Source organism: Nematostella vectensis, chromosome 8 (assembly GCF_932526225.1).
Source record: "Nematostella vectensis chromosome 8, jaNemVect1.1, whole genome shotgun sequence".
In the NCBI taxonomy this organism is placed as follows: Eukaryota; Metazoa; Cnidaria; class Anthozoa; order Actiniaria; family Edwardsiidae; genus Nematostella; species Nematostella vectensis.
Window position 1 is genome coordinate 13,118,509 of NC_064041.1, and position 22,555 is coordinate 13,141,063.

General features: G+C 42.5%; 2 protein-coding genes across 4 annotated transcripts; one reads left to right on the forward strand and one right to left on the reverse strand.

Moving 5' to 3' along the window:
- The first annotated feature begins 1,503 nt into the window (after window positions 1-1,503).
- Window positions 1,504-4,108, forward strand: LOC5516219. Of its 3 annotated transcripts, none has more exons than XM_001636304.3 (5): window positions 1,504-1,665; window positions 2,053-2,243; window positions 2,537-2,587; window positions 3,060-3,224; window positions 3,799-4,108. In XM_001636304.3, the coding sequence occupies exons 2-5, from the start codon at window positions 2,073-2,075 to the stop codon at window positions 3,976-3,978; spliced, it is 567 nt and encodes a 188-aa protein (XP_001636354.2). In that variant the 5' UTR covers window positions 1,504-1,665; window positions 2,053-2,072; the 3' UTR covers window positions 3,979-4,108. The 3 variants fall into 3 exon arrangements, with proteins under 3 accessions (XP_001636354.2, XP_048587518.1, XP_048587517.1); XM_048731560.1 differs by lacking the exon at window positions 1,504-1,665 and adding an exon at window positions 1,790-1,973; XM_048731561.1 differs by lacking the exons at window positions 1,504-1,665; window positions 2,537-2,587 and adding an exon at window positions 1,774-1,973.
- Window positions 4,056-22,521, reverse strand: LOC5516218. The gene is made up of 13 exons (XM_048731556.1): window positions 22,464-22,521; window positions 22,061-22,249; window positions 21,880-21,945; window positions 21,538-21,589; window positions 20,926-21,107; window positions 19,695-19,822; window positions 15,591-15,661; window positions 11,763-13,692; window positions 6,764-6,871; window positions 6,514-6,593; window positions 5,777-5,904; window positions 5,282-5,405; window positions 4,056-4,624 (listed from the first exon to the last, which is right to left on the reverse strand). The coding sequence occupies exons 1-13, from the start codon at window positions 22,464-22,466 to the stop codon at window positions 4,512-4,514; spliced, it is 3,174 nt and encodes a 1,057-aa protein (XP_048587513.1). The 5' UTR covers window positions 22,467-22,521; the 3' UTR covers window positions 4,056-4,511.
- Window positions 22,522-22,555: the final 34 nt, after the last annotated feature.

Below are 22,555 nucleotides of genomic sequence, written 5' to 3' on the forward strand. Positions count from 1 at the left end.
AACGAAGTTTCAAATTTGGTTAAAGTTTTACACCCTGATTTAACTCTTGGCTAAATTTAGAGTAATTTTATTTTATGACAAATTTATTGTTGGGTATGCATTAATTCCGAGTAATTTAGAGTAATTTTCTTTTATGACAAATTTATTGTTGGGTATGCATGTATGTATGCGGACAAGATTTATTTCAAGATAGTTCTTTATATAGAAACTGCCACAAATAAAACTCGCTAAACTCTAAAAGAGTTAGAATACTTTGTTGTTGTTTTTTTCAATTCCATCCGACCAAAATTTATGAGATCTTTGCATAAATAATTGAGCTGATACGCTCTGTTGCTTGCCTTTGACAACATACAATGCAAGCTATGTACAAGCTCTCAAAGAATAGCTAAGTTCAAGTTCTGTAAGGTATTTTAGCCCCTTTATTGCTTAAAGCTTCTATATTTTTGTCGATGTAAAGATATCATGTTACTGCTTGAGATAGAGGTGTGTTTCGTGTTTGTTATTTCTCCACACCCATGTTACGCCTAGGTGTAAAGAAATGCATTTTAGTTCCTCTACATAATAGAAGATGACATTTGCATGTGTGTTTTCTAAGAAATTATTATTAATTCACTTTATTAAAGCTATTTAAACCTTAAAACGTTATTTTTTCAATGCCAGTTAAATGTTAGTTGCTTTAATTTGCAAGCAGGTATTCACATTGACTTTTTACTTGTGCTTAGTTGCCAAGACAACAAGTTTCTCCGAAATTGGGCTCAATCGCTGACATGTAAACATGAAAAGCGTGGGATAACAGACATCGTAAATGATGTTTCTTTTCAAAGAAAAAAATACATTTCCGGACACTCTATGCCATTATTAATTCGTGTAGGAGTTTAAAAAGTCTTGTTTCATGAATTTTAGGAAGTTTCAAAAGTTTGACAAACTTTTTAAATCGACTTTGGAGCATCACAAATTATTTTTGTCTGGAGACCCCCCAAATGTTCGTCCGGTTAGTCTCCGTTGCCTTTTTGAATTCCCTTTAATTTAAGTTTCCCTAATAATTATAATTTAGAATTAATGACGTTTAGTTAAGTTTAGGTTGGATTTAACTCTCTACTGTATTTTCTTCCGTTACAAAAATTCCCAAAGCGGCAATGATAACATGATTTAATTAATTCATCCTAGGGAGGACTAAACTTTTATGATGTCAACTGATATGAAAAAAGTAGATAAAAAACGTGTTTTTTTTTCGAGAATTGTAGTTTTACTTTCCCGATAACCCAGTTGGCTTATTAATGAAAATATTTATGATTGCGAAATTTCTAGAAGACTTCCTAAATTTTTGTGATTTGTAAAACTTTAATATAAGTGGAAAAGTCAATATACAAAAAAATACCCTGGTTAACTATATTAACATCTTGTTAAATATTATTAATCAAATATTCTAATCAAAAACCTAATCCATGACAAAATTCATACAATAGGGATTGCGCAATTCAAGGGAAGCCAATTATTCCTTCCGTTTTCTTTCTATTTATTTCCCGGTCTTCAAATTGGCCAATCTGACATCACCAGAAAAATATTAGGTTTCCCTAAAACATTGGTCATAAATCGTATAAAAGCGGACACAACGGTGAAATATACCTAACTGACAGAAGACACAACTAACAAGCTCAAAACAAGGTAGGTTAAAGTTTGATCTTCATAACTTTACCGTTTTTCCTACCGAAATACATATACGATTTCTTAAAACATATTTCTATGCTTAAAACATGTTTCTATGCTAGTTTGAAAAAGGGGAAATCTCATTATAATTGTTATAAATACACAAAGCACAAGCTTGAATTAAAAAGAAACGAAGAACTTGTTTGGAGTGGCTGGTACCTATGATCGTAAGAGCCGAATAGCTGCTAATCAATGCTTGATCGTAAGAGGCGAGAAGCCAATCAAAGCTTGATCAAAATGGACAAATTGACAATCAATGCTTGATCGTAAGGGACGAGTAGCCAGTCAATGCCTCTATTTCAAAGACTATATTTTAAATATTTCAAAATATCTTGCGTTTTTCAGATTTAAAAAGCTACACAAGTATGGTGCGAATAACACAATTGCTGATGTCATTTCTGGCTATGATTCTTGTTGCCAAGGGCAACTGCTTATCAAGCGTCCCGCCGGGCTCATCGATGGATCCGCAAATCAAGGCCGTGATGGACTGGTGCGGGAACTTCACAGGTCACGTGAACACGGTGATGGGGAAGCTTGTAAGTTTTTGATAACGTTTATAGCTATCAGTAATGAAACAGCAAGACTAGTGTTCTTTACAGGTTTTATTTTTCATTTCGGGAACCCTGTGGTCTATACTGTGACCTCACCCCACCTCTCCAACCTTCCTTGCCTCACGGACACACAGGAATCCCGAACAGAAAATGGACCAGTAACTAGGCTGTTACTCGACTCTTCCTTAAAATATTTGTATACTTATCTCATATATATATCTTTTTGTTCGAATGTCCGAAGGCAGTCGCTATTTATCATATCATATTGTTTCTCATAGCATCAAATATCATTTAATAAATCAAACGCTCTGATGTCATCAGGATTAAAGGTGAGTAATTATATTATCTAAATGCATCTCTGTTTGAAAGAGTTTGGAATTTGGGAATTTGAACTCCCAAAAATACGTTAGACGTCATGCCCTCCTTCCCCCCTACATATTTCATCGATTTTACTGTCGAATCCGTTGTATCGCGACGCTGCATTTGCAAAACATCGATTTGTTTTTGTCTTTTGGGATTTTCTGTTCCGCCAGTCAAATTATTCTAAGCCAATCAGATTCTTGCCATGTCTCGCCTAGTGCAGTTGCCTGGCTTTCTGTCGCGACACTGTCTGGTTTTCGTCCAAAGGGAAGGCATGAAAGTGCACAAAGCGGGATTCTGATTGGCTCAGAATGGTTTTACTGAGGGAACAGAAAACCAAAACAAATCGTGTTTTGAAAACGCGGGTCGCGATACAACGGATTCGACAGTAAAAACGCTAGGGGCGTGGAGACAACAGCTGAGGTATTTACGGTTTTCCAGGAGAGTGCAAGACTAGAGTTTGATCGCCGAGACTTGTCCATATACGCCCTTCTTTTTGACGAGCTGACTCCGGGCGCGACACACCCTCAAGGAAAACTACTTGAGAAGTGCATCAAAACGAACCGAGCAATGTTGGAATCAATCATCGTGAACATCAGGCTAGCGGTGAGTGAAGCACGGTAATGGAGATAAATTGATGGTGGGACATGGTATTGAGAATTACACAGGCCCATAGCCAGGGTTTTGAGAGTGAGAGGGGGGTTCGTTTTCCCATTTAGCGGACCATTTTCTCTTAGGTAGCCCCCCCCCCCCCCCTAGCTCGCAGTGGTACTCAATTTCCCTTCATGTGAGCGGACCTTCCTGTCGAGTGGGATGGTTCTTCCGAACCCACCCTGGCTACGGGCCTGTGGTAGTGATGATAAGTTGAGGGGTAAGATACCTGAACAAACAGACGGGCGGATTGACAAGTAGATTAAAAAGAAACAGGCAGATATACCGGAAAAAGACTGCCCGACAGGGAAACAAATAGACAGACAAATTACATCAGATAGATAGACAGACGGGACAGGCAGGAATACACAGACAGACAGACAGACAGACAGACAGACAGACAGACAGACAGACAGACAGAGGAGGACAATGACAGGCAGTAGGTCAGCCAGGCGAACAGATAAACGGGTAGACATATAGCGAAGTTTTCATAGAGTACCCACTCTCATGATTGCTCATGCTTTCACAGGAGCTGTATCTCGATGGAAGCATTCTGCTACCTCCATTCACGACTACCAGCACCCAGCTTCGCTATGAGGACCTGGCAGGAGATATGGGGTCCCTCAAGGCACAATTTAGGGGCCTTGCTATATTGATAGGAAACCTTTACGTTACTCAAATTATTAGTCCTGTAATAAAAGTGAAATAGAAAACTAAAATGTAAACGTCTGTAGGGTACTTAGAGGCTCGTTTTTGTGCTATTTAATGTAATAATGATTTAGATGGTAAAGATAGTTGATTTTATTGTGGTGGTTCCAATAAATTATGTCTAAAATAAATTACTGTACATGTTTCATATTGCGCAAGACAACTCGCATTTCACACACTAAAATATCACTCTTACAACTTTACAACTTTTTCCTTTCTGGAAACTTATCCCCTTCAAATACACACACACAGATACACTTATGCGCATACGCGCGCTCGTACCGGGAAACCACCAACGCACACACAGGGCACCCATCACACATACTAATCCCTTTTCACACATGAAAAAAAAATGTCACGGACGCAATCCCATCTTCTACCGTGAGATAATTGCAAAAATGTTACCAAATCTCGATTTAATGGCGTAAAATTAACGCCGGATGCCCGGACCCAGATTTACCGCCCGCCAAATGTATTACATATTTGTGCCCCACCCCTGTAAGATGTTATCCCTGTAGTCTGAAACATTGTTCTTTATCTCGCGTCCCCAAGGTGTTGCAAATACTGCATGTAGTTTGGAGTAAGGAGGTCGGAGGCTTTCAGGCACTGCCCAAGGCTATAGGTACAGTCGAGCTGCTCGGGGGCATCTGAAAAACACAAATAACAAATACCTAAGTACAGTACTTATCGTATGCAAGCTGAATGGTAATAATATCAACAACTGGGCAGCCTTACTTCCTTTTTCAACTTTATTGAGTCAACAAACACATGCAAAACGGATAAGTTACAAAACGTATAAGTCAAAAGTGAAGGTGCAACGGGACACAAAGTCCCATGCGGAGCACAGCCCTTAGGATAAAATAACTAACTAAATTATATAAATTATTTTACATGTTACATTCTGTGACAGGTCGGTACCAAAGTCCACGTGCGAGGATGTTCAATATCAAATGTGGTGATAAGGCGGTTAAAAAAAATCGCTGTGGATTGCCAAGCTATTTTCATTTTTTTGTAAAAAGAATATCACCATAATGACCCATAGCCCCCAAAGGAAAGGAATTGGAAATGGCTTTGGGTGGGGGTGCAAGTTTCTAAGAAGTGGAGAGAATTTTGTCATACTAAATTAAAATATATATTGCCAAGTTTCCTGGGCAAAATTCCGAAGGAGAGGGTCCCCTGGTTACATACCAGAAATCGGCCCGACGCAATGAACAGTGTTCACAGTGTAAACGCAGTCGTGGCATTCAAGAATAAAGCCATAGCAACTGTTACATTGAATATGAAATATCAACACTATTTTTCACCTGTTTCGACCCAGTCTTGCTCAGCTACGTAAGCCACAGCTGGCACACAGTACTGGGCGACACCGAGCTCGCTGGGCTGGTAGCTGTTTGCCATCCACACGGGCACCACAATTCTTGTGTAGAACTAAAATATGCAATACACGATAGTTAGACTTTCTGCCAGCAGCCCTTTTGTCATCCTAGCAAAATACTAAGTGTGGGAAATTATCCTTTAGCATTGCCTGAACTGCGAAAGGTTTGGCGGGGCTTTGGCGTAGTCTGTGATAGAATTTGGTGAAGTAGATAGGTGTTCTTCACATCAATTGTCTTGAATGGAAACAATAACAAATGTGTGGTTGATAAGAACTCTTTAAGTAAATCACTAAAAATATCACGCCTGTTCGCAGCCATTTTTTCAGTACTCCTACCAAAGGTAACTAAACAATCTATAGGGTAATCCAAACAGTTGTCTAACATGGCAAGCTCTTCCTGAGGTATCGTGTATAAATTACTAACCTTGGGAAAACCCATGCAGTTGTCGAGCATGGCGATCTCTGCCTGGGTTATCGTGTACAGGCATCCTTCTACAGAGTAGCCCGGACAATACTCGATATTAGGAAAACCACCAGCTTCCTTCGAAGCCCCTAAAAACAAAATATCAGTGGGGCTGAGCATCTCCACAACGTACAAATCGGTATGGAGTCGGCCTTGCCGCTAGCATTCTGGGTTTCCTTTGGTTGGTAAAAGCTGTGACGTCACAGGAAGTTTGCTTTCCCAAGCCCCTATACGTCCCAACCAGCCACAGGGAACCCGAATTGAACACCTGTGACTAGGCCACAGGGAAGCCGAATTGAACGCCTTTGGACAGGCTGATGCGGAATATCTTCTTTCAACGATCTGTAACATATAGTGACATACATATATCCAGACCCCAATCCACAATGGGGTCTGGATCACGTAGATACTTACACGTAGATAAGATCTAGATTATTCTAGATAATTCATTCACTGTTGCATTCCGAGAACTCGACTTCAAAGAAAAATTTGCTATAAGTTCAGGTTATTGAATGTTCAGATTAATCGGGGTAGCGATACAGTAAATATTTATAGAAATACTAAGGGATGTTGATTTGGTTTGAGTTAGCGGGAGGTTTGAGTAACTGCGAGTTCGATTTATCAGGAAACACAGTATTGAAAAGAACCCTCTCAAAAAGAACGTGCGGTATTGTTGAGATGCCAGTTTAAATGCACACCTTTCTTGTTGAAGCGCAGTCTAAACCCAAACAGCACCCCCCACAGGCGCTTGTGCTCTCTCCGCAAGTAAATGGACATCCTGCAAGTAGAATAAAAATGTGTACATAAATTGCACAGCCCAGGCCGTACGGGCTAGTATGACAGAGGAATTGTAGTTTATAGTAAAGTGGTAACTTGATTGGGCGACCACCCTCTGGTCCGTTTGTGGCCACGTGTGAGTCGTTTATAAATGGCGTTAGTTATGAATACCTGTTAATGTTCATGTCGACCCCGTATGCGAAGTAGTACAGGAAGCCTTCGGGAGGGGCTGCGTTGATGTTGAAGCATAACGGAGCTGGTACGTGTAGAGGCCTGGGCCTAGGAAGAGAGGAAATGACCAAACTAGTGTAATGCAGATCCTTAATGGGGTGGGGGTGGGGAGGAAGGGCTGTGTGGAGAGGATAACATTATGTTGACAAAGGCACTGGTACGTTTATGGGTCTGGCGCTTGTGGCAGAGGAGTGCAACACTGTCTCTCACAGGTACAGCGACTAGTGGTGGTGGTGATAATGGTGTTCATAATAATGGTTGATGAAGATGACGATAATTTATGATGATTGATGATGATTAAGGATAACTTTGAGCGGGGATCAAAGGAGGCGAGTACAGTAGATGGAAGTATCTTAGATACTGGTGCGTATGTGGGTGTGTAGAGGTATCTACCAAAGCCAAAAATGCGACTACTTTCAGGTAGTCGCATTATCGGCTACCATTGAAATTATATTAGCACAGATCCAACATTAGATTGGCTGTTTATAACGGATATTAAACATTAACCTTTTGTCGAAGGCTGTATTAATTGGCTGTAAGTCCACCAAGTGACTATAACGACGCTGGCAGGTCGGCACAAAGTGACTATAAGGTGCAGATGTTATGTAGGTCGTTGGCAGGTCGGCACAAAGTGACTATTAGGTGAAGATGTTATGTAGGTCGTTGGCAGGTCGGCACAAAGTGACTATTAGGTGCAGATGTTATGTAGGTCGTTGGCAGGTCGGCACAAAGTGACTATTAGGTGCAGATGTTATGTAGGTGGTTGGCAGGTCGGCACAAGTGACTATTAGGTGCAGATGTTATGTAGGTCGTTGACAGGTCGGCACAAAGTGACTATTAGGTGCAGATGTTATGTAGGTCGTTGACAGGTCGGCACAAAGTGACTATTAGGTGCAGATGTTATGTAGGTCGCTGGCAGGTTGGCACAAAGTGACTATTAGGTGCAGATGTTATGTAGGTCGTTGGCAGGTCGGCACAAAGTGACTATTAGGTGCAGATGTTATATAGGTCGTTGGCAGGTCGGCACAAAGTGACTATTAGGTGCAGATGTTATGTAGGTCGTTGGCAGGTCGGCACAAGTGACTATTAGGTGCAGATGTTATGTAGGTCGTTGACAGGTCGGCACAAAGTGACTATTAGGTGCAGATGTTATGTAGGTCGTTGGCAGGTCGGCACAAAGTGACTATTAGGTGCAGATGTTATGTAGGTCGTTGGCAGGTCGGCACAAGTGACTATTAGGTGCAGATGTTATGTAGGTCGTTGGCAGGTCGGCACAAAGTGACTATTAGGTGCAGATGTTATGTAGGTCGTTGGCAGGTCGGCACAAAGTGACTATTAGGTGCAGATGTTATGTAGGTCGTTGGCAGGTCGGCACAAGTGACTATTAGGTGCAGAGGTTATGTAGGTCGTTGGCAGGTCGGCACAAAGTGACTATTAGGTGCAGATGTTATGTAGGTCGTTGGCAGGTCGGCACAAAGTGACTATTAGGTGCAGATGTTATGTAGGTCGTTGACAGGTCGGCACAAAGTGACTATTAGGTACAGATGTTATGTCGGTCGTTGGCAGGTCGGCACAAGTGACTATTAGGTGCAGATGTTATGTAGGTGGTTGGCAGGTCGGCACAAGTGACTATTAGGTGCAGATGTTATGTAGGTCGTTGACAGGTCGGCACAAAGTGACTATTAGGTGCAGATGTTATGTAGGTCGTTGACAGGTCGGCACAAAGTGACTATTAGGTGCAGATGTTATGTAGGTCGTTGACAGGTCGGCACAAAGTGACTATTAGGTGAAGATGTTATGTAGGTCGTTGGCAGGTCGGCACAAAGTGACTATTAGGTGCAGATGTTATGTAGGTCGTTGACAGGTCGGCACAAAGTGACTATTAGGTGCAGATGTTATGTAGGTGGTTGGCAGGTCGGCACAAGTGACTATTAGGTGCAGATGTTATGTAGGTCGTTGACAGGTCGGCACAAAGTGACTATTAGGTGAAGATGTTATGTAGGTCGTTGACAGGTCGGCACAAAGTGACTATTAGGTGCAGATGTTATGTAGGTCGCTGGCAGGTCGGCACAAAGTGACTATTAGGTGCAGATGTTATGTAGGTCGTTGGCAGGTCGGCACAAAGTGACTATTAGGTGCAGATGTTATGTAGGTCGTTGGCAGGTCGGCACAAAGTGACTATTAGGTGCAGATGTTATGTAGGCCGTTGGCAGGTCGGCACAAGTGACTATTAGGTGCAGATGTTATGTAGGTCGTTGGCAGGTCGGCACAAAGTGACTATTAGGTGCAGATGTTATGTAGGTCGTTGGCAGGTCGGCACAAAGTGACTATTAGGTGCAGATGTTATGTAGGTGGTTGGCAGGTCGGCACAAGTGACTATTAGGTGCAGATGTTATGTAGGTCGTTGACAGGTCGGCACAAAGTGACTATTAGGTGCAGATGTTATGTAGGTCGTTGACAGGTCGGCACAAAGTGACTATTAGGTGCAGATGTTATGTAGGTCGCTGGCAGGTCGGCACAAAGTGACTATTAGGTGCAGATGTTATGTAGGTCGTTGGCAGGTCGGCACAAAGTGACTATTAGGTGAAGATGTTATGTAGGTCGTTGGCAGGTCGGCACAAAGTGACTATTAGGTGCAGATGTTATGTAGGTCGCTGGCAGGTCGGCACAAAGTGACTATCAGGTGCAGATGTTATGTAGGTCGTTGGCAGGTCGGCACAAAGTGACTATTAGGTGCAGATGTTATGTAGGTCGCTGGCAGGTCGGCACAAAGTGACTATTAGGTGCAGATGTTATATAGGTCGTTGGCAGGTCGGCACAAAGTGACTATTAGGTGCAGATGTTATGTAGGTCGCTGGCAGGTCGGCACAAAGTGACTATCAGGTGCAGATGTTATGTAGGTCGTTGGCAGGTCGGCACAAAGTGACTATTAGGTGCAGATGTTATGTAGGTCGTTGGCAGGTCGGCACAAAGTGACTATTAGGTGCAGATGTTATGTAGGTGGTTGGCAGGTCGGCACAAGTGACTATTAGGTGCAGATGTTATGTAGGTCGTTGGCAGGTCGGCACAAAGTGACTATTAGGTGCAGATGTTATGTAGGTCGTTGGCAGGTCGGCACAAAGTGACTATTAGGTGCAGATGTTATGTAGGTCGTTGGCAGGTCGGCACAAGTGACTATTAGGTGCAGATGTTATGTAGGTCGTTGGCAGGTCGGCACAAAGTGACTATTAGGTGCAGATGTTATGTAGGTCGTTGGCAGGTCGGCACAAAGTGACTATTAGGTGCAGATGTTATGTAGGTCGTTGGCAGGTCGGCACAAGTGACTATTAGGTGCAGAGGTTATGTAGGTCGTTGGCAGGTCGGCACAAAGTGACTATTAGGTGCAGATGTTATGTAGGTCGTTGGCAGGTAGGCACAAAGTGACTATTAGGTGCAGATGTTATGTAGGTCGTTGACAGGTCGGCACAAAGTGACTATTAGGTGCAGATGTTATGTAGGTCGTTGGCAGGTCGGCACAAGTGACTATTAGGTGCAGATGTTATGTAGGTGGTTGGCAGGTCGGCACAAGTGACTATTAGGTGCAGATGTTATGTAGGTCGTTGACAGGTCGGCACAAAGTGACTATTAGGTGCAGATGTTATGTAGGTCGTTGACAGGTCGGCACAAAGTGACTATTAGGTGCAGATGTTATGTAGGTCGTTGACAGGTCGGCACAAAGTGACTATTAGGTGCAGATGTTATGTAGGTCGTTGACAGGTCGGCACAAAGTGACTATTAGGTGCAGATGTTATGTAGGTCGTTGACAGGTCGGCACAAAGTGACTATAAGGTGCAGATATTATGTAGGTCGTTGGCAGGTCGGCACAAGTGACTATTAGGTGCAGATGTTATGTAGGTCGTTGACAGGTCGGCACAAAGTGACTATTAGGTGCAGATGTTATGTAGGTCGTTGACAGGTCGGCACAAGTGACTATTAGGTGCAGATGTTATGTAGGTCGTTGACAGGTCGGCACAAAGTGACTATTAGGTGCAGATGTTATGTAGGTCGTTGGCAGGTCGGCACAAAGTGACTATAAGGTGCAGATGTTATGTAGGTAGTTGACAGGTCGGCACAAAGTGACTATAAGGTGCAGATGTTATGTAGGTCGTTGGCAGGTCGGCACAAAATGACTATTAGGTGCAGATGTTATGTAGGTAGTTGACAGGTCGGCACAAAGTGACTATAAGGTGCAGATGTTATGTAGGTCGTTGACAGGTCGGCACAAAGTGACTATTAGGTGCAGATGTTATGTAGGTAGTTGACAGGTCGGCACAAAGTGACTATAAGGTGCAGATGTTATGTAGGCCGTTGGCAGGTCGGCACAAGTGACTATTAGGTGCAGATGTTATGTAGGTCGTTGGCAGGTCGGCACAAAGTGACTATTAGGTGCAGATGTTATGTAGGTCGTTGGCAGGTCGGCACAAAGTGACTATTAGGTGCAGATGTTATGTAGGTCGTTGGCAGGTCGGCACAAAGTGACTATTAGGTGCAGATGTTCAGATGTTATGTAGGTCGCTGGCAGACGCGTACACAGGGGGGTGCACAGGGCGCGCGCACCCCCCCCCCTCCCTTGGCGGCCAAAAAGTGGGCCATTAGTCAAGAATTTTCAAATACTATGCTTTTTCTATATGATACCTATGACTGCGCAACCCCAATCGGCCAATCCTGGGTACGCGCCCGGCTGGTTTGCTATAAAATCATATTCTTTAGTCGCATTTTGATGTAACAAATGCGAACTTTTAAGTTGCTAACCATGAACCAAATGGTTGTGAGAATGGTAGCGCTGATGATTCTGATGATGAAACACAAAGAGGGAAAAAAAGGGGGCAATATAACAAACAAATGGAAACATCCGTCGGATGCGGGTTGAGTGTGAGTACCCCGCCCCCTGGGGAATTACCTTGCCTCGATGAGCTGCTTGGCCTTGGCGATAACCTCTAACTCCACATCAGCATCACCCCGGTGCTCACTGTAGTGATTCTCACTCGACACTCCCTCCTCGAAACCAGCATCTGCCTCGTCATGGAAACCATCGTCATGGTAACTAGACACGTCCGAAACGGTATCCATGGTATCCGTCACGGTCCCTTCACCAAATGCCGAGTCCTTTACCTGACAAGTAAAGAACACGCCTGCCGAGGGATCACTTAAGGGCTCCATGCTAGAAAACGGCCGAGTATGTCCGGGAAGTGGGCCATCTGGGTCATCAATCGATGGACAAGAGGTGGTTTCTGAAACGCTGGGGTGTTTCAAATCAGGGGAATTGAGTCTTCGATCAATAACAGGGAATTTTTCTTGAAGGTCGAATTGTCCTTTAGCCTTTGTTGGTGTAATTTCTTTATCATCTTTTTGCGAATTCTCACCAGCCGTAATATTAGCTAAGGTAAGTTCGTCAGATTCACTATTTGTTTCACTGTTGCCTCGCTGTAGAAGAAGATATTGTTCAGTAAAATAACCCGGTAGGTTTGCCCTTAAGCTCTCCGCGAATCGCTCATCCTCTTGAGATAAATAGTTCCGCATGATCAAAGTCTTATCTAAAGGCTCCGATATTTTACTAGAGACGGGACGTGAGGAGGTCTCTGTTTTTGTGGAAGAAGATGGCCGCTTTGATTTATTCCTATCGCCCTTGTAGGAAGAAGGCCGCTTTTGTGTATTCATTGTGTCTTTGGACGAGGCAGGCCGCGGTTTGGGTTCTTTCCTAGCGCCCGTGGGGTTTTCCTTGCTCCGCTTTGTCCCGGCTGATTGTACACGGCGTATTTTGCTTGAGAATGTTTCGTGCTTTGATCCAACGATATCAAAAGCAGACATACTAAGGTTCAATTTATCAAGATTTGCTAATATTTCCTCTACTGGAATCCTGTCGGAATCAACCGATTCAAGGTCGCTATCATCGCAGGGTTCTCCACCATTTACGCCACACTTCTCAGGGCCATCCCCTCCCAAACTCCCTGTGGAAAAGCCGTCCTGCTGGCATTCATGATCCTTCTCTTCATCATTTGAAGGAGCCATCTCTTTTCGTCTTACGTGCACACTCATGAGAACCCCATCTCCCCCATTACAGTAGTCCAACCGAGAGAAATGACCATCTGATGGCACCATAGCCTTATCGGTAGTCCTCTCCCTACAGTCCTTACAATCCACAGGCTTTTCCCTTAAGCTTGCTGCCTCGCCTGAGAGACACAAGCCCTGGCTAGATGTCCGTTCCACATCATCGTTAGGGTTCCCACCCTCCGTGCCCGCTTTTCCACATCCGTCGACAGTTTTAAATTTAAAAGAATTAAAGGATTTCTTTTTAGAACAACTATATTCACCTACATGATGAAGACGGTGATCATCATCATCATCACTGTCATTATCATCACCGTTACAATGTCTACGTGGATCAAACGGTTTGCAACTCTCTTCAGAGTTTTTCGAATTTCCACCGTGCTTCGTTCCTATTGAATCTTTCTCTGTTTTCACGGAATCCTCAAAAGATTTGTTTGCAGAATTCGAGGTGGTCTTTGAAATTTCCAAGACATTCCTGTTGTCCAAAATATTCATCTTGGAATTCATAGGAACAACAAACTCATTATCATAATCCACAGCCTTATCACCGCAATAAGCGTCCTGCACCCATCTGTCAATCAACCCATGGTTCTCGCTCTCAGCCAATGACTGGCCGTCTTCAGTGTATGTCTCCGAGGAAGCACGCGAGGTACAGTGCGCGGAGCTCTCGGCCCGAAGCAGTTCGGTGGAACTCTCAGGCCTCTGTGACGAAGAGCCAATACGAGAGAAGCTTTCTTGGAAATACACGGATGGCCTTTTGCTTTTCTGTACCACCCGTGGACCTAAAACAAGTTGGTAGTGACTTCTCATTGGGCCACAATGCAAAAACTCCTCCTTTGCATATAACTTATCCTAGGTTTGTAGCCTCTAATATACAAAATACACTGCATTATTTAGAAGAAAATGATTTGGAATACGACTTGGCCACGTATACATAGTATAAGCATGCGAGTTTTTTGATTGACACAAGCTTTATTATAAGAGGCTAATTAACTTTGTCAAACTTCGATGTGCACTGTAGCATTTCTTTGCTTCGCTGGTTGTCTAAGCTAAGTGATAATGCTAATCAGATAGCAGTTACTTGCATCCTTACTGGCTTATCTCACATAACTGTCAAGGTGGCCACGGTAGCGCGCGTCGCATTGTAAATAACCTGCAGCAGTTATTGCATCCTTATTGGCTTATCTCACAGAACTGTCAAGGTAGCCACGGTTGCGCGCGTCGCATTGTAAATTACCTGCAGCAGTTACTTGCATCCTTACTGGCTTATCTCACAGAACTGTCAAGGTAGCCACGGTTGCGCGCGTCGCATTGTAAATTACCTGCAGCAGTTACTTGCATCCTTACTAGCTTATCTCACAGAAATGTCAAGGTAACCACGATTGCGCGTGTCGCATTGTGAATTACCTGCAGCAGTTTCTTGCATCCTTATTGGCTTATCTCACAGAACTGTCAAGGTGGCCACGGTAGCGCGCGTCGCATTGTAAATTACCTGCAGCAGTTTCTTGCATCCTTATTGGCTTATCTCACAGAACTGTCAAGTTGTCACGGTAGCGCGCGTCGCATTGTAAATTACCTGCAGCAGTTTCTTGCATCCTTATTGGCTTAACTCACAGAACTGTCAAGGTGGCCACGGTAGCGCGCGTCGCATTGTAAATAACCTGCAGCAGTTACTTGCATCCTAATTGGATTATCTCACAGAACTGTCAAGGTGGCCACGGTAGCGCGCGACGCATTGTGAATTACCTGCAGCAGTTACTTGCATCCTTACTGGCTTATCTCACAGAAATGTGAAGGTAGCCACGGTTGCGCGGGTCGCATTGTGAATTACCTGCAGCAGTTTCTTGCATCCTTATTGGCTTATCTCACAGAACTGTCATGATGGCCACGGTAGCGCGCGTCGCATTGTAAATTACCTGCACCAGTTTCTTGCATCCTTATTGGCTTATCTCACAGAACTGTCAAGGTGGCCACGGTAGCGCGCGTCGCATTGTAAATTACCTGCACCAGTTTCTTGCATCCCTATTGGCTTATCTCACAGAACTGTCAAGGTGGCCACGGTAGCGCGCGTCGCATTGTAAATTACCTGCAGCAGTTTCTTGCATCCTTATTGGCTTATCTCACAGAACTGTCGAGGTGGCCACGGTAGCGCGCGTCGCATTGTAAATTACCTGCAGCAGTTTCTTGCATCCTTATTGGCTTATCTCACAGAACTGTCAAGTTGTCACGGTAGCGCGCGTCGCATCGTAAATTACCTGCAGCAGTTTCTTGCATCCTTATTGGCTTATCTCAGAGAACTGTCAAGTTGTCACGGTAGCGCGCGCCGCATTATTAATATATCTGCAGCAGTTTCTTGCATCCTTATTGGCTTAACTCACATAACTGTCAAGGTGGCCACGGTAGCGCGCGTCGCACTGTAAATAACCTGCAGCAGTTACTTGCATCCTAATTGGATTATCTCACAGAACTGTCAAGGTGGCCACGGTAGCGCGCGACGCATTGTGAATTACCTGCAGCGGATACTTGCATCCTTATTGGCTTATCTCACAGAACTGTCAAGGTGGCCACGGTAGCGCGCGACGCATTGTGAATTACCTGCAGCGGATACTTGCATCCTTATTGGCTTATCTCACAGAACTGTCAAGGTGGCCACGGTAGCGCGCGACGCATTGTGAATTACCTGCTAGGATGCCCTTGCATTGTCGGATAGAGGGGCCTGATCCGCTGATTGGGCGGCCAGTGGTTTTCAATCTGTGGAATGGAAAAAACACTAAATCACTACCCTCCTCATTTAAGATCACTTATGCCTAGTGCACACTAGCGACATATCGACATGGGCACGCGCACTCTTATCTTCGACATAACGACATGGACATAATGACATCTTTTATGACATAACGACATGAGCGCGCGCACTCTTATCTTCGACATAATCACATCTTTTATGTCATTATGTCCATGTCGTTATGTCGGGCTTAACATAGTGCGCGCGCCCATGTCGTTATGTCGATATGTTGTTATGTTGCTAGTGTGCACTAGGCATTATACTTACATTTTTTTGCATATAACACATAAATCGTTAATCACTACTTTCCGGCATAATGTGGAAACTAGGGCAAATATGTGTTGCACACTACAATATGCGCCCACTAAAGTCTGGTTCCCATATAGTCGCTTAAGTTTTTTTTCACGCTACTGGGAAACTACTGGAAATATATTGTTGACGACACATGAATTCCTTTAAGAGCTCTGTAAGTGGCGTGAATTTTCATAGAAGCTACACTGTTCCCGCGCTCCAATCTTGGTAGTTTTTACCGTGCGAATTTATCCGGGTCGGTTTTATTTTTATTTGTGTAAAATGATTGGGCTATCCATGGCAATCTAAACTTCATAGGCATCCCTATATCATGTTTTCAAACTTTGAAAAGCGGTACAAACAGTATCGATTTAATTTAACTTATATCGAAAGCTTTACCCTAAAACTTCAAAATCATGGAAATTGTCTTGGTAAATGATCTTTGGCCGATGGCTGCTCGTTGTAAAAAAAAAAATCTCTCGTAATCTTTAATAGCTCTTTAGACACGCAAATGGGGAGTAGAATGAGAAAAAAAAGGAAAGGTTTATTATTAGATGAACACTCAGGCATATAAACCCATCAATCAAATAGATGAATACTCAGGCATGTAATCCCATCAATCAAAAGCAGACCAATAAATGATCACTTGGAATTTTTCTCATATATCATTTCCTTTCAACTTCACTGTTCCACATGAAAAGGGTAAAGATCCTTGTTTACAGATCAATCGCAGAACGCCAAAACTAATGCTTAGACAAAATAATGACGTCTTAATTAATGTCCTTGAAGCGATTTAATTAAAACCATTATAGTTTTCAGGGCGAGTTCTGATCAACACTAAATGAGGTTTGGTGCTTATCAATAGAATTAAAAATGGGTTTAAAAATGTATGTATAAATAAAGGATCACACAGATTCTTTATTTTTACTACTTAAAAGAGGGGGAAATTACGAGAAAAATACGTATACGGTGAATCTTTCAACTTTTATTTCTAAATTAATCAACGCGGTTTCCCCCATTAATGAGAAAGTCTAAAATACTCGGCTCTTTTTGTGTTTTGTTAAAAAACGCAGCTGTTTCTCCTTATTACAAGATAATGATCTGATAGTTAAATGGCAAATTTGGGTGATTTCCCCGACTTGAGACACATGCGAGGACTTCTAAAACATGGTCACTTATGAAAAGGAAATGTCGTTCAAAGACCTCCGAGGAAGTTTGAAAATACAATATTGCCTGACTGGGCGACTGACAAACCGTGGGAGGTAGATGTATTTTCATATGGATATGGCTGATAATTGGATTTTTCTTAATTCGTTATTTTGTAAATAAAATCCGTTGAAGCCTTCACGAGATGCCCAGAGACAAATAGCAAAAGTAAACATTATTTGGACGTCCCATGAGGCGCCGACAGGTAGGGCAGTAGGGAAGGCCACGCATGATAAATAACGTGATTAATAATATTCATCGGGTTCAACAATGGAAGGCTTTATGTATAAGATGTCTATTACCCAAGGCGAGTGAATAACACTATAGTCATCGTCTAATGATCATTCAACCCAAGAAGGCTTCATATATGAGCTTTCTATTAAACAAGGCGAGTGAATAGCACTACTATCCATAGACGGAACAGGAGAGGAAGCAAACAGATAAAGCCAGTGGTATCTATTATTATCTTTGTGGAAATCATTTGATTTCAGCTGGGAAGGCATTACAATTATCACTAGTGCATTACTTCCACCATCAGCGCCTACCAGTGATGGATGAAACAGGCAGGAACTCTAGCCAGTCTCATCTTGACACCATCGTGATCGCCGTTCTGTCAATAGAAGGAATAACCATCGCAAGCTCGAATTTACTAACGCTGCTTCTCTTCGTTACGGACAGAAGTCTGAGAAAGCGAAATACGTATTTCATTGCAAGTTTGGCGCTTGCTGACACACTAGTCGGTGTAGCCGCGGTTAATATTGCAGTTTTCGTAGCATTAGGGCACGATGCACGCGCAGTTTTACTCCTAAAGGTACCGCAATCTCTTGCGTGTAGCCTTTTTGAGATATTCGTATCTACGAGCTCAGGACTTGGTCTGTTGATTATTTCTATCGAGAGATTCCTAGCGACGATCGCACCGATGCATCACCGCAAGTCGGGGCTACACCCGTACTACCTGGGAATTGCCGCCCAGTGGGTTCTCCCCACACTTAGCGCCATCATCGCGCTGATCTCAGTAGACATGTACAATATCTACTGCATGTACTTGATCGTGTTTTTCGTTTTCGTGTTCTGCTTTTGCTATGCGTCCATCTTCATCAAGTTCAAGCTGCAGAACCGCCAGCATCAGCGGAACTCTCTCTCCCTGACGCAGCAGCGAGAGCGGGAACTCGCCAAGGTCCTTCTAACGGTTACTTTCGTATCTGTGCTATGCTACGTTCCCACGGGGATCTTTATGTCTGATTTCCACAACACTCAGGTCCATGTGGCTCTGGCGTGTTACTCTACAAGGTTCGCAAACTCGCTCGTCAACCCTGCGGTTTACGTCTTACGGATGAAGGAATTTAAGGTGGCCTTGGTCAATTCATTGTGTAGTTTCCATACTAGGGTGTATCCGCTTGAGTCATGTGCTAGTGGAAATGCACATACAACAACCGTAGGGACCAGTCAACAACAGGAAAGATCAACTGGAGTGGCAAGCGTCGTTCAAAATTCAATCGTTTGAAAAATGGCGGCGCGATAGCTCAGTGGTACGAGCTTCGTCTCACAAGCAAGAGAACCTGGGTTCGAACCCAGGTCAGGAGATTTTCTGCATGTTCTAGAACTATTTATTATAACAGTCTTATATCAGTTGCATTAGAATCAAGCGTATGAGCAATTAAACACGGAAAAAAATATTTGCGTCACGCATGATACAATAAAAATTTGCTTTCTAACTTTCACGGCTTGCTATGGACTCGATATTACGTGAGATAAGCTTCTTTCACTACCTTGTCTCATTATGAGAAAGTGTCACTAAGTGCATGGTAGACTTTGCACAATATTTTGTGAAAGGAGACATCATTTAGCGGACGCCTCTGGCAGCCGCCATTTTGTCATCCTTGTAAAATACTATGTGTAAGAAAGCATTCATTTCCATCGGCTGATTTTGGAAAGTCAATGCAATATTTTCGGCTGAATTTTGTTACTTCGTTTTTAGATGGTTATGGTAAGATTTCATTGCAAAGCATGTCTTCCACTATTAAATGATAACAAAGGTGTGGCTGACAAAGGCTATGTAACAAGAATCTTACTATACCGGTAAAGCCAGCAGCAAAGTGTGACGGAAGGTCTTCTTCAGGGAAGTTAACATAAAAACTACTAATGCTGTGCATACCAGTAGCAGATCTACGAAGGGGGGGGGGGGGTTAGGGGGTTTAACCCCCCCTTTTGGGCTGCCTTTTTTATATTAAAAATTGTGTCTGTTCATTCCAAAATCGTTAAGAAAGTAAAATAATGACGAAAATTTTTGGGTCAGCCCCTCCCCCCTCCCTTGGCAAAAAGCTAGATTTGCCACTGCATACATACAATAGTATAAGGTGTAAAACTAGCATGCAAATACTTCATTCTGATGATTCACGTGTCTTAGCCAACAATTTTTCATGGTTATCTGAGACTTACGTAGGGGTAAAAAATTCCTAGTGTCAACAACAAGCCACCTAATTTTTTATGGTATCATCTCACCTAGCTTTAAGAAGTCTTGGGTAGGATGGTACATGACGTTTTACTGGCTCGGGCTGTTTCAGTTGTTCTCTGATCTGTTCAACTTTCACTCTTGTTGCCTCCTTTATTTCATGTCCGGGATCAACAACCTGACCAGAAACAGCAACAAGGATATCAAGAAATAGGCTTGCAAAGTGATTCCTGCTTAGTAGTCTCTTTTCACCACTAGCCCACCAAAATACAAAGAGAAGAGGTCTCAGAATTAGCTGCCACTTGCAAGCCTATGAGAGTTGCTGCTAAAAAGAGGCTGTTTTTTAAAAGGGCCTAGTCATCACAGTATAGAAGTGTAGTAAGAAATTAATATTTTGTGACTACAATGCTGGACAAAACTAGTTGTCGCGTGCCTAAAAAAAGGCTGATATTGTGATACCTATTGTTATTATGTTAATTAAACGCTTAATCTGCTTACAATCTGCAGCTAAACATCATTTAGCAAATTAAAAACCCTATATTTTTTAAGACTGGGGTCTCTTTAGTATCAGGAACAAAAAAGCCTTCAATTCATACTGTATAAAATATTTAACAATTGTCCCAACAAAGCTGCCCACAAATAATATTTAACAAATTTTAAATAAAACTTCTAGAGCACAACTATTTGATGAGATGATCAAGTACTGTACACTTGATGTGTGCGCAAGGTGTGGTCATTGTCGGGATTGATCAACTACTGTACAGTCAACACATTTATTAGCAACACTTCTGAAGACTGAAACTGTACTCAATCTATAGAGCTCTCCACTTATAATTGATCTGAAAACACAGTTGGATCATGAGAAGTGGTTTTCTTAGACTCTTGCTTAGACGCAGATGGAAAAAGAACAAGTTATAGATGAATGGGTGCCAGTGGCGGATCTAGGATTTAGAAAGGAGGGGTGACATTTTTGAAAGTCTGTCACGATTTTTTCTTCCAAATTTTAAGGAAAATATATTTCATGTTACAAATTCTTCTAGAAAATTTAAGAATACTTTTAATGTCCCTGTTTATGAAAATCACATTACTTATTAAAGTTTTGAATTACAGAAAACCAAAAGCATAACAGCTCGTCTTAGTATCTGGTGGAATACTTACAAGAAAATGATAAATTTTTAGATGAGTATTGCACTGATCTTTACATGTTTGGTTTAAGGGATTGGGATTTTAAATGAGAGTGGGGTCATATTTTAGGTACTCTTTTCAATATGTCATACCTACCCCTGTAGGCTTTTTTCGTGTCTTATAAGGCCCTTGTTTAAAAGGAGATAAGATGTAACAGTTGTCCTTATCAATGGGTACTCTTGGATGCCTGTTTCCATGTGATTGACTGGTCGGCCGGGACGCTGTTGCACTACTAAGGTAGCTTGCACTATCAGTGACAAGGGTGAACTCCTCCGAACCTGTCAATCATATACAGCACAGTAATGAGGACCTTTCATAGAAAAAGTATTATTTGAAAGCTAATGTGTGACTCCAACTAAAGAGGAGGAAATTGGAAATTTCCAAAGCTGTTTATTGGGGGTCCAGGGACAAAGGTAACAATTTATTTGATGACAATGATAATTGGTGCAAATCGATGCCATATAGACTGATTATCTTGAAAGGGAATTTAGTAATCAGTAATCAATCCACAACAACAATCAATCAATAATTGATAAACATTCACACCAATCAATCAATAATTGATAAACATTCACACCAATCAATCAATAATTGATAAACATTCACACCAATCAATCAATAATTGATAAACATTCACACCAATCAATCAATAATTGATAAACATTATTAAATTCACCTTGCTGGCATTGTCCCAGGATAAAATCTTACCTAGATTTAGCTCTGATAGCCTTGTATCAACACTCAAGTGTGATCCAGGTTGCTGCATTAGAAAGAGGAGATACTTATTTTGAGACGCATACAGGCGTACGAATCATTGCACCATGCGAACATGATGCATGGACTTCATTGCACCCTTTGTACACAAGGTCGCGATGCTGTGAAGCAGTTTGAAAACATTTCTTTGGTCATGTGGTCGACTGATTGAGGCAGTACCACTAACGCTGTTACAACACAGACCTTAAAACTGGTTGGCCCAAACTCTAGAAAAGGGGGTGCTGATGTAGGTTGGGCAAACTAGGAGATGAGAGAGTGTAAATAAAAAAAACGTACCAGAAATTTGTCAAAATATGGTTTGTAGCTACACCCCCTCCCCTCTGCATCTGCCCTGTATAAATACTCAACACAAAGTCGTTAAGATTTTCAGTTAGCAAAAACACTAAACAACGACAAACAACAAATACATTCGTTATAAACTTCCCGTGATTACGGTCTAAATATTCTCTCAGCACACCTGGTGGTTTGTACCGCTCGGTGGTCGTAGTTCAAAGTCACAGTCAGCGTATCTCTCCTCTATCACCAGTTGATACTCTCTGTCGTCTAGTCTGTTGCTAGAGGAAGATGTCCGCCGAGAGTTCCCGGAACTTCGACGACTTGGAATTTTATCCACCATGTTGCAAGCCCAGCCAAACTCTTGATATCCCTAAGCACCATCAAATACAGCAAGAAGCAGTCTGATCAAATACTTGAGGTGTCATGGAAATTACTAAGTTCTTGAAAGTTTACTTTGGTGAAGGTAAATTTGGGACGCCATCTTTGTTGCTATTTGGCCAACGTGGCGCGCATAGAATCCTGGGTAAATAGAATGTTCTGATTCGTATAATTCCAAAATAAGGGGAAATAGAATTCAAAATTACCATTTCGATGAAGTTTTCGGTGACTATAATTGTCAGGTTAAATTCATTGCTTATTGACTTTTAATATATAATTCGTTTTATATTTAATGAGA

Bases quoted from the DNA above. Each gene is read 5' to 3' on its own strand.
- LOC5516219 (XM_048731560.1), top strand. The intron at 2,244-2,536 runs GTAAGTTTTTGA...TGTTTCTCATAG, and splicing joins ACACGGTGATGGGGAAGCTT to CATCAAATATCATTTAATAA. The intron at 2,588-3,059 runs GTGAGTAATTAT...ACGGTTTTCCAG, and splicing joins TGATGTCATCAGGATTAAAG to GAGAGTGCAAGACTAGAGTT.
- LOC5516218 (XM_048731556.1), bottom strand. The intron at 13,693-15,590 runs GTAATTCACAAT...AACTTGTTTTAG, and splicing joins ATGCAAGGGCATCCTAGCAG to GTCCACGGGTGGTACAGAAA. The intron at 4,625-5,281 runs GTGAAAAATAGT...TGTGTTTTTCAG, and splicing joins GCAAGACTGGGTCGAAACAG to ATGCCCCCGAGCAGCTCGAC.